Genomic DNA, 14,661 nt, shown 5'->3' with positions numbered 1-14,661 from the left:
TAAGGATCAAACATAAAAGTAATGGGTAAAACACAGACCGGGTTTATTTCTCGTGTGAAACCAGTAATCGACGATTGTTTTAAGGAAGTAGTTATTCTAACCCAAACCATGATCTTTTCCTAAACCTGACCAAGTAGTTTTGGTGCCTAAACCTAACCAAACTGTGACCGTCTGAAATGTTCCCCACCAAGTTTTATTTTGAAAGTCTAACCGGACGTTGCATATTTATTATTGCAGTCTATGGTTTGGCGAAACGTGACACTTGCCACGGTGGACCGGTGGGTGTCTTACACGCTTTGGCGTGATACTGGGTTGCAGCAACAGACAGCAGAGGACAGAAGCAGCGCGCCTGTAAATGACACCAAAACGTGGTAGAGACTCTCAGCATAGTTTGTTATTACATGACGATTTTGGTACAAACATTTACCTGCCAGTGTGGCGGATAGCCTTCCGAGATTTACTCGCCAAATGAAAAATCTGCCTGCATTTGGGACTCTTGGCGGGTGTTAATTTTGGACCCTGAGTTTTTTTTTTGATGGGTCATGTTTGATGTCACAAATGTGCTGGAAAACAGGGTTAGTAAACTGTAAAAAGCAGCATGGAGGCCAGCAACAATGTTAGTGCTTTTTAAAAATATCTTTTACTGCAGTCTCTCTTTCGAACTCAGCGGCGACTAATTTGGAATAATGTTTGAGTGAATAAGTAGAACAAAATCTCTGTTGCACGTTTTTCTCCAAAACAATAAATAATGTTCCTGGCTATTTAAGAGCCAACGTCTGGAACTTCAACGCCCGTTATAGCACCACACCGGAAAAAGGGCAAAAATTAGCGTGTCCACCCGGTTGTCATGTTTCCATCACTGCTGATCGGAGCTGAAGCCCATGAATACCGGTGACTACTGCAGAGTCATTTGACCCTGAAATGAATGCCAATTGCACCCTTTCCCACTGAAGACAAAAGCCAGATGTTAGTGGGTGTTAGTGGGGGTTTTGTCCAGTGTGAAAGGGGCTTAAGTAACACTTTTCACAAAAAACTAACACATAGACATGTGCACACACCCTCTCCCTCAAACTGAAACACCCCTACACCTATTTAAATGCACACATGGTAATGTACACACTCACACACAGACACACTTATGCCTTTCCAAATGTACCTACTGAGCACCTGGTGAGGACTTGTAAGTGGGGTCGGGTGGAGATGAAAAGCACTAAAGCAAATTCACTCCTGTGAACTTTGCTGCTAGCTTTTCCTCAGAAAGATCAGCAAGAACAGCCAACTGGCAGCCAGTTTCAGCCATTTAAACATCTAAACTAGTGTTGACAGGTGTTATAGTTACAGGTCAAGCAAGTAGATTTGTGTCCAACAGAACTGCATTGTTTGCAACTTGCATTTTTTATGACATTAAAATGTACCTTGTTGATACAAAACTTATGCCTCTGATTTTTGACAGACAAGTACTTACACAAAACATCTTTGTGCTATTTAAACTTGTTGCATGCTGCATTTAGACTTTTTTATACTCTCAACCAGTCCGATATATCCATATATACCCTTTTAGTTCTTTCCTACCCATCCTCCACTTGTCCATTTAACCATTGTTAACTTATACCACTCACAGTTTGTTTGCTCAGCTGAAGGCTGCAGCCTCCACATAGCAGTAAAAAAAAAACTTCCCTGCCAGTGAATGTAAACATGAAAGCACTGACTGGTTGTTGTTAATATACCACCTTGACATGTTTCAGTCAAGGTGCCTTCAACCAACTCTACATCTGCCTGTTCAGGGGCAGCTGGTGTTCAAGCTTCTGTTCTCTTCATTACCAGAAATCGATTTCAGAGATCACTGATAGTGCAGGCAGTGATGTGAGACTGCACATGTTGCACATACAAATGTTCCCTGACACGATGCAGGCTAAAGAGTTTGTTTATGTCTTTGTCATCTCATAGGTATTATCCGAACACAAGAACTGCTGGATCGTGAGACGACACCTCATTACTGGCTCACAGTCTATGCGATTGATCGTGGCGTGGTGCCGCTCTCTGCATTTGTCGAGGTCTACGTCGAAGTGCAGGACGTCAATGACAATGCACCGCAAACCTCAGAACCTGTCTACTACCCTTCTGTCATGGAGAACTCCCCTAAAGATGTGTCAATCATCCAGATAAATGCAGTTGATCCTGATGCCAAGGCCAGTGATAAACTCACCTACAGGATCACCAGCGGCAATCCCCAGGGTTTCTTTGCCATTAATGCCAAGACAGGTAAGATTGGTGTTACTGTGATCGCAATTAATGTCACTATAAATTTCATCCTCAGAGCAGGGAGTCCCTGCTCATGAGCTTATATTGTATTCCAGGACAAATGGTAACCTTGAATATGGCTGCTAGCTTGAGAAAGAAACTTTTAACTACTAAAAAGAAATCAGCTCATAGGGTAAAGCTTTTGAAAGGTAGCCCTTTTTTCTCGATGTACAGTTTATCCAACCAATGTCTAAATGATTACATTTGAAAAACAATAGCTGGTTGTACAGTCTTACATCGCTATGGTCACATCTTAGTCTTTTCATGTAAGCAGGGATCAAATGGGATATCCCGACTGATTGATACATATGAAGAAATTCTGCATGAAATGCCACATGTATTTGCCTCATCTAAAGCCATTTACTACTTTAAAGGTCATGAAATTGAAACATATATAAAGAATTGTACTACATTTTAAATTATCCTTTTAGGGGCCAGGGTTTGAGATATACTGTAGAGCGTGGCTGACAAGCTGGTGAGCTTCTATGATCTTCCTGTTCCCTTTCTTGTGAAAAGGAAGATCTGTGTGAACACAATATTTTAACCCAGGACAGGAGTGGGTTGAGCCTACAGGGGCTTTTCCACTCTAACACTCTAAAGTATGTTCTCGGATGGTACTCTGGAAATGGTGTGATGATTAATATTTCATTGGCTTCTTTTAAAGTTGCAGGAGCAGGCTATAGTTAGTTGAATAGCAGAGAAAATACTTGTAATTGGTGCAAAGTGAAGCTCCATGCACACACAGAGCCTTTCTGTGAATTTACAGATTCACAGAGAGGAGATATTTTTGTTATGCTGGACTTTTGAATTTAAGTGTGAGTCCATTGAAAAATCTGTCCTACATGTGTGTCTAAACCCACTCAGAGCTTTTAAGTTTACCTCATTCATTATAAAAATATAAAATAAATCAAGAACATCAGTTAATGTACATTCAAATCACTCCATATTTGACATTTTAACATAGATCACAGTAGCAAAATGAGATGGTTAAACTCTGTATCTTTCACTGGATGTGCCAATTACTGAATTTGTTATTCTTTCTTACCTAGCTTACACACAGGTGCCTTATTGCTTTGAATGCAAGTGCTCATTAAAATGAAATGAGGAATGGGAAGTGAAGCTGTTGCTCCAGTTTGTCCTCACTGATGTGTGTGGTCCTGTTTCCCAAGGTTGTCACATCAACAAACTGGAGTTATTTCTGCTGGAAGTGGCAATGTGAATTTTCTGACCAAATAAGGATTCATCATGTAGCATGCCTCCCAAACAAGCCTCCCAGTAGTGCTGGGCACCTCCCAATGGACAGGAAAAGAAAGTAAAAATAAATGATAAAGAAAAGGGGAAACCTTAGGTATGCGGACACATAGGGTGTTTTGTCTGCATGCATGACAAGATCAGCTTACATATGCCGATAAGATGTCTGGGAGGCTGAAAAAGGAAAGTACTGGGAAATCGAATATTTATCTTCCAACAAAGCAGTCATACATAACACGCAGGCAGACCTTGAGCTGTGAAGAAAATATCTTTGCAATCATTTGTGTCTTAAAAATATATTCTGGGTTTTTTTGCCCTTCTGTGGATGAGTAACCTGTGATAATATGGTACCATAACTGGAAAGGAATGTTTACACTGAAGCAGCTGATCCTAAAACTGAATGGCATTTTTTGGTATTTAATTTTACCACACGACTGTATATTAATCTCTTTTCCCACCGAAGATCATGCATTCGTAAAATTCATGATCTTCATGAAAAAAGTAGCCTAGATGCTACTGTGCATTGTTTCTAGATTTTAATAAATGCCGGCAGTAAACTTACTGTACATCACTAATTCAGGAGTTGAAGAAAGTCTTCTTAACCCACATATCTGAAGTAATTATTTCCTACTCCTAGGATTATGGAGTTTTTATGAAGCTTATGGTCAAGTCCACTGTGGGCAGAACCTCTTTAAAGTAGAATTGGCTGTATCTTTACGTGGTTCTTTTTTATAAGCGTCAGAAGCTCTCTGAAAAAAAAAAACACAACTCGTTATACAGAGCACGCTGAAGCATAATGATAAGACCCATTCATGCATCTTAAAGCATGTTAAAACTTTTATCAGTGGGACACCAGAGCCTCTCGCGTCAGGTTCAACAAAGAGTGGTTTGGACAAAGAAAACTTCATTAAATCACTGCTCTGTTGCTTTGATTTTCTTTCTTAATTATTTTTGAAGATTGCAGCAATAGGGGGGAGGTAGAGAGGTAGGTGGGGAGAGAAAACAAGAGGAAACAGGGAGCCAAGTGTAGCTGACTACCAGAGAAGACAGTGATTTATGCGGAGGGCCAGTTAAAACGACAGCAACATGTTTAAATAGCCAATTTTTTAAGTTCAGAATTGGACTGAATGTCTTGAAGAATGATTACAAATTATATTTTATTTTCTATATCTGTGGTATTAAATGAGATCAAAATAGATATATTTCCACATTATCTACTCAATATGGCATTCTCACCGCATATTACAGGTTTTTGAAAATGTTTAAATTTACAACATGTAAGTCTCTGTAATTACATGTTCTAAAATTGCATTGGAAGCATAGGCCCTGTCTTGGCGTATCTACAAAGCTCTACAAAGGGGTGGGAAAAAGGAAAAGACGTTAAGGCCTATGTTTTGTTTGTGGGTTTTGGAACTTCGTAGGCATGTGTTCCAAGCTAACTAGCTAGCCTTCTCTCATGGGCTACGGCCTTGTGCAGTTTTCCTAGCAGCCTGTTAACCTTCAAACACATATGAAGAATTCGCTTGACGCCTTGGGTGGCATTGGTTGCCCTTTTTCTGCACAGAACCACATTGGCTCAATAAAGCCCAGGATGAAAGGCTTACGCCTAGTTTATTTGTGCCAAGTAAACAAGTCCTGCTGTTTTGTCTGTTCTCTGACTTTAGTTTGTCATTAAAGTGCAAGGCCAGCTCTTCTCTCTAGCAGACACTATTGCAATCCCAACGTCTGAGAGCTTAGAACTTAACGGTTTGATATGGCCTTGCTTTTGAAGGGATTGGAACAGGGAGAGAGAAAGCGAGGCAGAGCCATGTGGGGTGAAAATTGTGCTAGCTGGAAGTGAATTATGTTATCAGTATGAGATCAGTTAATTTGAATAATGCTGTTTGGGTCTGAAATTTTAAAAGATGAACCAGTGCTCAGTTGTCTGGTGGCACAGATCTCATCCCACCCACACACATGACCACGGTTGTTCCAGGCTCCTAAGCCCTGATTTGGCAGCTGAGGAGAATTGTATTTCCAGGATAAAGACTCATAGGCTTGCTGTCAACAGATCACAACAGGATATGGGCTGTGTGGGACAGACAGATACATAATTTTATGTGCTCTGTGTAAAATGTCACTTGGTTACATTGTAGAGAAGTCAAAGGTTGTTTATTGCTTGGGTGTAGATTTAGAATAAGGATGGTTTGTCCACACATTCAGCACTTGAGACAGCCAGCATTATTTTCTCTTTATAAAGGAGTTGTCAGATCTCTGAGCTAGTTCATCTGAGGTTGTTGACATGAGTTGCCCACCTTTTCTGTGGGAGAGTGAGCAGTGTTCATTACCTGGTGAATCACTCTCTCTCTTCTCTGAAATGCTGTTACAGTGCTATGACTTACAAGGCCAGAGCTCTTATGCCATGAACATGCATGTGTTAGGAAAGGGCAACCAAGCAGAACATGTAGTCAGAACACCCACACCCCCACACACACACAGGAAGTTTTTCATATCTAAGCTAAGGAGAGAGAGCTGGAGCAAAGATCACTGCGATAGCTATCTTATCTTGGTCAATGCTTATTACTCTACTTCCTGTTGTACCTATTGTAGCTTTCAATATGTAGTATTAGTACTTTCTAAAGCTTCTCTAATTGTCCCGGTGCTGTCCATTGACTTTTAGAACATATTATCATTAGTCTATAGTGACCTGATATATGAGATTTGTGCTCAGCCTGTTGAAAACTCCACCCTATAATGATGGTGCCTATCTGCATTTGTCACCAGACAATGGTGTAGTTATAACTGACAAGAGCATGCCTTTTAATAGGATAAATCTGTCTATACCTGATTGTGTTTGCCCTTTAATGTCCAGTGGTTAAACCCGAATGAAGAAAGATACACCCAGGTGAATTCTTACAGTCGTATTAAACGATTTTGGCCCATCCTTTTTCTTTCCCTGCAGCCAGCAGCTCATTGTCATCAATTGAAAAGGAATGCCGTGGGTAATGCTTTGGCAAGCTTGGATACCTTCGACAGGTTTTATGTGCATTTGTCATCCCCGGGGTTGAATGAAAAGGTAAGGGAAAACAGCCACTGGGACTGCAGCTGCGAATCATCCACTTTTCAAGGTGCTCATATCAACTTTCATTGACGCCTTCTCTGTTTGAGGGAGAAAACACACACACACACACACTGGTGTTATCAGTGGTTTACCAAAGCCCCAAACACTATCAGGGGAAGTGAGATAGGAAATGGATATTTCCAACAACTTCCTGATGTTTCTGGTGATTTGCAGGCCAAACAATTGTCACAGCTCTCAAAAGAGATTATGAGAAGAAAATCCCGAAATGAAAAATTGCTGATTTTTTCCTTTAAAAACTTCAAAGAGTGGTCATGGTAGCTTTGTTTGCTAAGATTCAGTTTAACCGCAGTATCTTTGAAGCAAATCCAACCTGGGACCTTTGTGGCATGATATCTTTAAAAAAAATGTGGCATTCAATAATTTTTTTTCAGAGAGTAAAGAATGCCACATCTTGGCATCGTGGGTGTCTGAAGTTTTCCCATTTTTATACAACCTGTACAAGGCGGGAATATTGTTATTCTGCTTCGCCGTTCTGTATACAACGTACGGACATGGAATGGGGGGTCATTGTTGTCCCGCCATTAAGCCAACAGCTGAGGTAGTAACAGAGCCAAATCAACATCTGTGTAAAACGGGGGAGCCAGCAGGACTGGACGCTGACGCTGTTGTGTTACACGTCACGCCTCTTTTGCTTGACCAGCAGGCTATCTAAAATCACACACTGGGTTTTCCAGTCATTCCTGCAAAAAGGCGGGATAAGTAAACATTTACTCACCTCAGGAGAATTGTGATTATTCAGTGCAGCTGGACAAATTAATAATGCCAAACCATTATGCAGGGTGACCAACCTCATGACCTAAAAGCAAGAAAAAAACAAGACCTGATCTAGTAGGCTTGTTCTTTCTGTGTAAAATGAAGCATAGTAATTATGACAACCTTTTATGCCATCAATACAGATCAAGTGACACCTTTTAATTAGACTTGATTTGTTGATTTGCTGGTATTTTGAAAGACACTGTTTTTATTTGACAATGGCAAACCTGTCTGGGTTTACAGAGGCTGTGGTCAAGATAAGGCATTGACAGATGTGTCTCAACAGAGATGCACTGCCGTCGCTATTACAAGGAGGTCGAGTGCAGTAAACCAAAACTTAAATACAGTCAGACAGCTGAGCAGATTAAACACTGTTGCTGACATTACGATATCACTTCACAGTCAAATTACAATGTGCAATGTTTTAGTTTGAATGTTTTATCACTTAAAAAAATGTTCCTGCTCAAGGGTTAATGTGGAAGTGCTCTGAGACACCTCTGTTAAATGGACCAGGTTGCTCTTGTTGGTGCACATCAAAATGCCTCACCCACTCAAGTGAACCATACAAGCAAGCATTTTAGATGTGCAAGGTGTAAAAGTGCCTTGAAAAAATGAACAGAGCTAGGCTACAATGGGTATACTGTTGTATGTGCAAATTTGTAGACAGCAACACATTTGAATGTAGTTGTATTTAGTGGACATTCAAGTTCATTCTTAGTATACTGTTGGCTTTAGGCTCCATTAAGGATGCGCCGATCAGGATTTTTGGGGTGGATCACCGATAGCTGGAAGCAGTATCGGCCGATACAGATCACCATTCATTCTTTCTACTTGAAGTCTCCTATTTATTGTGTAATTTATCTATTTAACTATTCTTAACAACATTGTATTTGAAGTATGAAAATTAAGAAATGAGAAAGTATCATGAATTGACAATTGTTTATTTATTGGTAGGCAACATATTTCTATATCTAGTAGATTACTTCTTATTTCATCATTTTAATTCTTCTTAATTCTCCACCTTTAGTGTTTACTCACAAACTACTTGAATCTGCTCACCTTGCTTTTTTCTTCAGTTCTCTTTAACACACACACACACATACCTACACTTCTGCACACACACTAGCTTTTTGTTTTTCTCTCCTGTTGACTTTCTTCATCAGCAGTATGTTTTATAAAGTCGCCCAAAAACACAACTTACTTTACAACTTAGAGCACCCTTAGGCCCCATTCGTATGGGTATATATGATACCTTGTAAAGGCCTGGTCACACCATAAGTTGGCACAGTGAAATTCATCAGTGTGTCTTCCTGAAATATATGGTCCTAGAAGCTTGGTGACGTATGGTCTACTCGCAAGGCTAGCTAGTGAACTGCTGTAGCTGGCGAGCTAACTGCTAACACGCTAACCAGCAGGGAACATGCTAGCATTAGTCTGTCACAAAAGCTCTCCAAGCTTCTTTTTATTTTCTCTACTGTGCCAGGGAATTTTGTTCTTGGGGTTGTACATAATTTCATTCAACAAAGAGTGTTACTGAAGAGGGAAATTAAGTTGTCCAAGCTAACGAGCTGGCTAACTGTCAGATAGCCAGCTCGTTAGCTCTGTCTCCAACAGGACAATAAGTCCACATAGTTACTTCAAAAGACCTATTTGTACCATTGACTCTCTCTCTTCAAACCATTCCTCTTTTGTGGAGCAGTTTATACTTCAACAGAGGAGGTTAAATAAAAGTGGATGGTGCAACACAGCCATTAAGCTACACTAACAATGTCTCCGTTTCCTCAAAGGTCAGCACTGCCAGGAGACATTGCTATTGCTCAACAGCACAAATTTGTGGGTCAGAGTCGACCAAAGTTTAACTCTTCGTGAAAAGTTTGCACAGATTTACGTTGCGTTATTGAACTAATCCACCATTGTGGCCATCGGAATACATTGACTTCACCACGAAATGTATTCACTTTTTTAATGCTGGTGTCACCATGCAAGCTTTAAAATAGACAAAATCCTAGTGTATGTATTTCAAGGAGAGCTAGGCATTCATATCTGTATAAACACAGATATCCACCGAGTCTTACCTCACCTACTATCTTACTCAGTAGTTTAACTTTTAACACTGTTATACTCAACAGCGAGCATTTGATGGACAGGTGGTCAACAGTCTAATTGGCCTTGCAGATTTATTCTCAAGACATGGCCACAACAATACTACTTCGGTGGTTTTACATGTAAATTTGACAGATGCCTAATGACCAATGTGAAATACACTGAGGTCTAACAAGACTTTCTTTGAGTGTACACATCAAGCAATATGTTTTAAAACCAAATAACCTGCCTGCAATCTCAACATGCATGCATTTCTCACTTGCATGGCCACACAGTCTCTTACTGTTACTATTTGTAATGCCTTAATACCTCCCAGATTTCATGTTTATATATCAGAGGTGACATAGATCAAAACTACCAGCACTATGGTACAGAATCAGAATCAGAATCAGAAATACTTTATTGATCCCCGTAGGGAAACTCTTTGTTACAGTAGCTCGCCTTTACGTCAGTGCACACGAGTACCACTATACTCCACCATTTCCAAGCATCCCATCCATTTACACAACTCCCCATAACATTCACTTTCACAAGCACTTGGGAACCTGAATCCCCTATAGTCTTCCATGACATGGTTGTCTTTTCAGATTACAAATAAGCCTTGCAGCTATGAGGTGCTGAGATATCTCAATCCTAATGTAAACAGTGCTTCCCCACTAAATGCCTTATATGCATTTTCACAAAGACCATATGTATTTATTCATGTCTTTGCATTGCTTTATGTGGCCTCTCAGTGCTGCATTTGGCAAATTCTGTGTTTTTCTGGACAACAGAACATGCCTTTAGTTGGGCTACACTGCCTTTTAAATGGCATCCCAAGCAATACTGTACTTCTCAATAAAAGAGAACAGTCAGTAGCTCTTGTTCAGCAGCATTTTGGAGACTTGGTTAAAAGTGACAAACACATCCTACTTTGATGTACCAATCCCTTCTTAAACTCCCACACTCCTTTGGATTTTGGTGTCCCACAGTTTTCATTTGAGAGTATAGATGGCATCATGAGCAGTGAAAACAGATACTTTTCACAGTGTTGTTTTAGGCTCGAGTGGCAGACACTTAACTCATAATGAAACTGAGAATATTGATATAGTTGTCTGGGGTTGAACATTGGGTTTCGTGATAAGTAATGTTGCAGTCTTTGCTGCTTTCCTCAACAAAAGAGAAAAGGCAAGGGTTTAAATAATGAATTTTCATAGCTCAGTGTCATTTCTTCAACAACAATGCTAAATATCTCAAGGACTTTAAAATTGCACAAGTCCAACCACTGCAGACACCCAGCACATTCCCAATTGTCTGGAGTTACAGCTAAATATGTGTCACATAAATATGTGTGTCACTCTCAAGACTGCTAATCACAGCAGCAATGCCCGGGTATGAACCGACCCAATAATGTCCTGGACTCCTTAACTCCCTCCAGGCCTCCATTTTGGAGCAGCAGTTGTAGCACTCAAGGACATGGTTGAGAGTGCCACTGCTGCTTTGCTGTTGTTTTTCTCCCCCTCTCAAAACAGCATGGCTATAATTACTGTTGGCCCAGCTCAGCCCACGCCTGAGGATGGCTTTTGTGTGTGCATATGTGTGTTTGTGTGTGTGTGTGTGTGTGTGTGTGTGTGTGTGTGTGTGTGTGTGTGTGTGTGTGTGTGTGACAAAGGCTGCGGGTTTCAAGTGCAGACTTCTCTGGTGAGCACTGGCTTACCAACCAATCATTTTACAGTTCCTTAACATTTAGGTAGAGATAGAGAGGTATGCCCCTTTATTGGCTGGAACACTAGTGCCAGCAAAGTCCTACATAAAAGGAGCATTCCTGGCGAGCATGTGGCTTTTTCATGAGTGATCAAACTTGCGGGATGAGTTTAATCTTGACCCCACAATGCTCCGGTTTGAAATGCATTTTTTCTTTTAAAAAATTACATTGTTTATCAGCCAGAAGCTGTAACAGAGATGATTGTCGGATTTTCTAATTTCGGTCCTTGAATGAAGCATCTGTGACGAATGCTTTCATCAGGAAAAACAACCAAATCTAAGCTTAAAATAGTGATATTTCATCAAAATCACTTTAATCTACAAGTCTCATTAAAAAAATTGCCAAAAATCAAGGTTTGAATGACTCGGCTGAGACAAACAGACATGTGACAACAATTCAGCCAATTAGACTGAACTGCAGGCTATGTTTACACCGAGATAGAGGAGAGGACATGGAGAGCAAGGATTTGTGACGATATGTGAGTATACATCCAGAAACTGCTTAGGGTTCAGAGGGAATAGATTTGGATTTTTGAAAGTTTAGATTTTTGGGAAACAAGTTGTCGTGAATTATTTTCTGAAAGTGATATCAGTGCTTGGATATTAGAGTGGGCGGCGAGTCCCATGGTCAGAGATCTGGCAGCGAGCTGGCAGCATGTCAGAACAAAATGGAACAGAAGCAAACAAAAGCAGTTTAAGCCACAACATGCATCAAAATAGCTTTACTCTTCCACAGTAGATGCAACATATTTTTTGCATTTCAGATGTTTGATTCTCCTCCCAGACATCTCTACATCTTGAAGTGGATGCTGGTTTCATGCTCCATCAAAATTCTTAAATACTTTAACTTTAAAAATGTGAGAGAGCAGTAAAATTGAGCTTGCGGTTCAAACCATTTCACCAAGAGGCCATACCCCTAAACCGCTTAGCTGACTGTTGTAGAGCTGAAACAGTAAGTGAATTATTATTATTGATCAGTTTATCGACAGAAAAATAATGAGCAACTATTTTGACAGTTTCCAGTTATTTTACAATACCTAGTTCCAACTTCTGCAATTTGAAGATTAGCTGCTTTTTGTCTGATATGATAGTAAATTGAATATCTTTGGGAAAGAAGAACCTGGGACAGACCATAGGATTAAAGGCAGATGCTCACTATATGGTGGGATCATCTGTTGCATTTGAGATCAAACATGCTTGATATTTATAACACCTTGCCAATTGTATTGCCTCTCTGGACAGTAACATTTCAGCAGGGTATTATAGTTTATGAAATCCGAGCGTGCTCACTACCTGAAGTTTGCTGTCGCTATTTTTACTAAAGCAAGTAGCCACAATGACACAAGGACTAAATAACCTTTCACTTCCTGTTTAGCTTTGAGATTCCTCCTGAACCAAAATATACAAGATTTCTGAAGAAGCATGTGTACCCATAAACAAAAGGCATCCAGTAATGTTCTACCCTGTGTCATTAACTCATTGTCCAGTGTTCCTGCTGTCGCAGAATCATGGTGTAAATTATGTTTGTGAAATGGGACTTCTCTGCAGTCTTTGCAAGGCAAAACTAAAACCAAATTTCTATTCTCCAAAGTGGGCTTTGGATAAAGTCGTTTTGTGATTTCATTGGTTTGTTGCAGTGCTGTGCTTCTGTACTGAGAGTATACTGTTTACATTACAAGCGCTGTGTCTGTTATGATACCTAGCCAAGCTTTGATTAGGCAGCTGATTTGCAGAGGAATTATAAATCAGAGACCTAGACTCGGTGTGGTTAATGTTGTCATCTGTATTCTGCTCTATGCTACATGTACAGAGAAAGAAGTTACCTAACACAGCACACAGGGGAGCTTAAAAACATTATCATCCATCAGCTCCAGCCTTGCTAAAGCACATGAATAATTAGTCTGCGTGGTCTGTTTTGATGTGGCACAGCAGAACTATTAGCTTTGATGGCAATAATCTACAGCTCGCTAGCTCATGTAACCCATGCTTATCCTCTGCAAACTTTCTTGCAGACATCATGCAACACTGCAAAGAGTAATTCCTGCAGGTCGTATAAATTTGCCAAACTAAATTTGTGTTGTCAGTTTGGGGGTGGGTGGGTGGGTGGGTGTGTGTGTGTGTGTGTGTGTGGGGGGGGGGGTGTGTAGAGGCAGGCTCTTTCTCTTTGTGTTAATTTAGATTTGTTTTTCATATTTGCACCTGCAGTGGGTGCTATTTTATCATAATGTAAAAAAATGTGTTGGTTGTCAAAATGTTGTTGGCTAAGCGGAGCAAAAAAATAGGTTGCACCTACAGGAAATGTTTGGTGCTCTATTTTTTTCTAACCGAATATCAGTAGACCTGTATCTTTGCAGCTCACTGTGAAGATTAAATTAAGCCTAAGAAGGAGAGGATAAAAAAAGGGGAGCAAAAGCGCCTCGCTCATATACCTCAATTGCAGTGCAGAGGGAGGGCTATTTCAGGACCTGTAAGTTGTGGCCTGCTATTCTCGTTGCAGGCATATGGGCCATTGATGGGTTTGGGTTTCGGAAATCCTTTGCTTTATGCTAATCAGGCGCAGTGTGGCAAGCAGACAGCTCTGGTGCGGTTGAAGTTGGCATGTCTACTCTACACTCAGTGTCTCTCCAAAGTTGCAATTACAGTGGTAGTGAGAATAGAATGCTGCTTATAACGTAGCCATGTAGCAATATCCTTCCCCCCTTTTGTTCTCGTTTGTGAATTTGATTCAAAATTGGATTAGCAAGAAACTCGAGACCCGAGCTTGTTTTATTTTTACTTTTGTCAAAGCCTGGCTTAACAAAGTCTCCACTGTGTGATTGATGTCACACGGCATCAATCCTCCTACTTAAAATGAACAATAGTGCTCAAAAAGACCCTTGAAACACTTCAACTAGCTGCAGGATTTTTTCTGAAGTTTCCTTTTCTCTGTTTCAAAAAGTGCTCAGGAGGACTGCGGGAGATGTCTGACTGGTTGTCTATTTATTCAGCTTGTGGAAGAATTAAAAGCAGGGTGTCAAGGCTTTGCTGCTGTTTGGGCACTATTTACATCCCTTTGTGATATTTCACATATGTAAGGCAGTGTGGTAGGCTGTTGGGCAACTGGTTTGACCAAAAACAGGGAAGACCTACAGGGAGAGCACTCCTCTAGATGCAAACTCGTAACTCATGGCTGACTGATGAGATAACCAGCAGGGTTCCGATTATGTCACCCAACAGTGACTGGGATGATTGGTTTTTTAGAGTTTTATTAATCAAATATTGTTTCTTTCCTTCGCACTGCCCCAGTGTTTTCTCAAAGTGTCTCTTTGGCTCTCTGTTTTTAATTTAAAGAGTTTTTTCCCCCATAAACACAAAACATAAACAAACATTTCTGACAAGGATCCCTAAAA

General features: G+C 40.4%; 1 protein-coding gene across 10 annotated transcripts in view; it reads left to right on the top strand.

The window, feature by feature from the left end:
• fat1a (FAT atypical cadherin 1a) overlaps positions 1-14,661 on the top strand; it is a 79,420-nt gene that overhangs the window by 17,981 nt on the left and 46,778 nt on the right. For all 10 annotated transcript variants that reach the window (XR_006377065.1, XR_006377064.1, XM_044188241.1 and 7 more), the window contains exon 3: positions 1,948-2,262. Coding sequence is in view for 8 of the 10 variants with exons in the window: in XM_044188241.1 (XP_044044176.1) it covers positions 1,948-2,262 (315 nt within the window). In the remaining 2 variants the exon portion in view is untranslated. The remainder of the gene's footprint in view (positions 1-1,947; positions 2,263-14,661) is intronic.

Source organism: Siniperca chuatsi, linkage group LG3, assembly GCF_020085105.1.
Source record: "Siniperca chuatsi isolate FFG_IHB_CAS linkage group LG3, ASM2008510v1, whole genome shotgun sequence".
Classification (NCBI taxonomy): Eukaryota; Metazoa; Chordata; class Actinopteri; order Centrarchiformes; family Sinipercidae; genus Siniperca; species Siniperca chuatsi.
The sequence above is the reverse complement of the archived record's forward strand: the minus strand, read 5'-3'. Positions and strand labels throughout refer to the sequence as shown.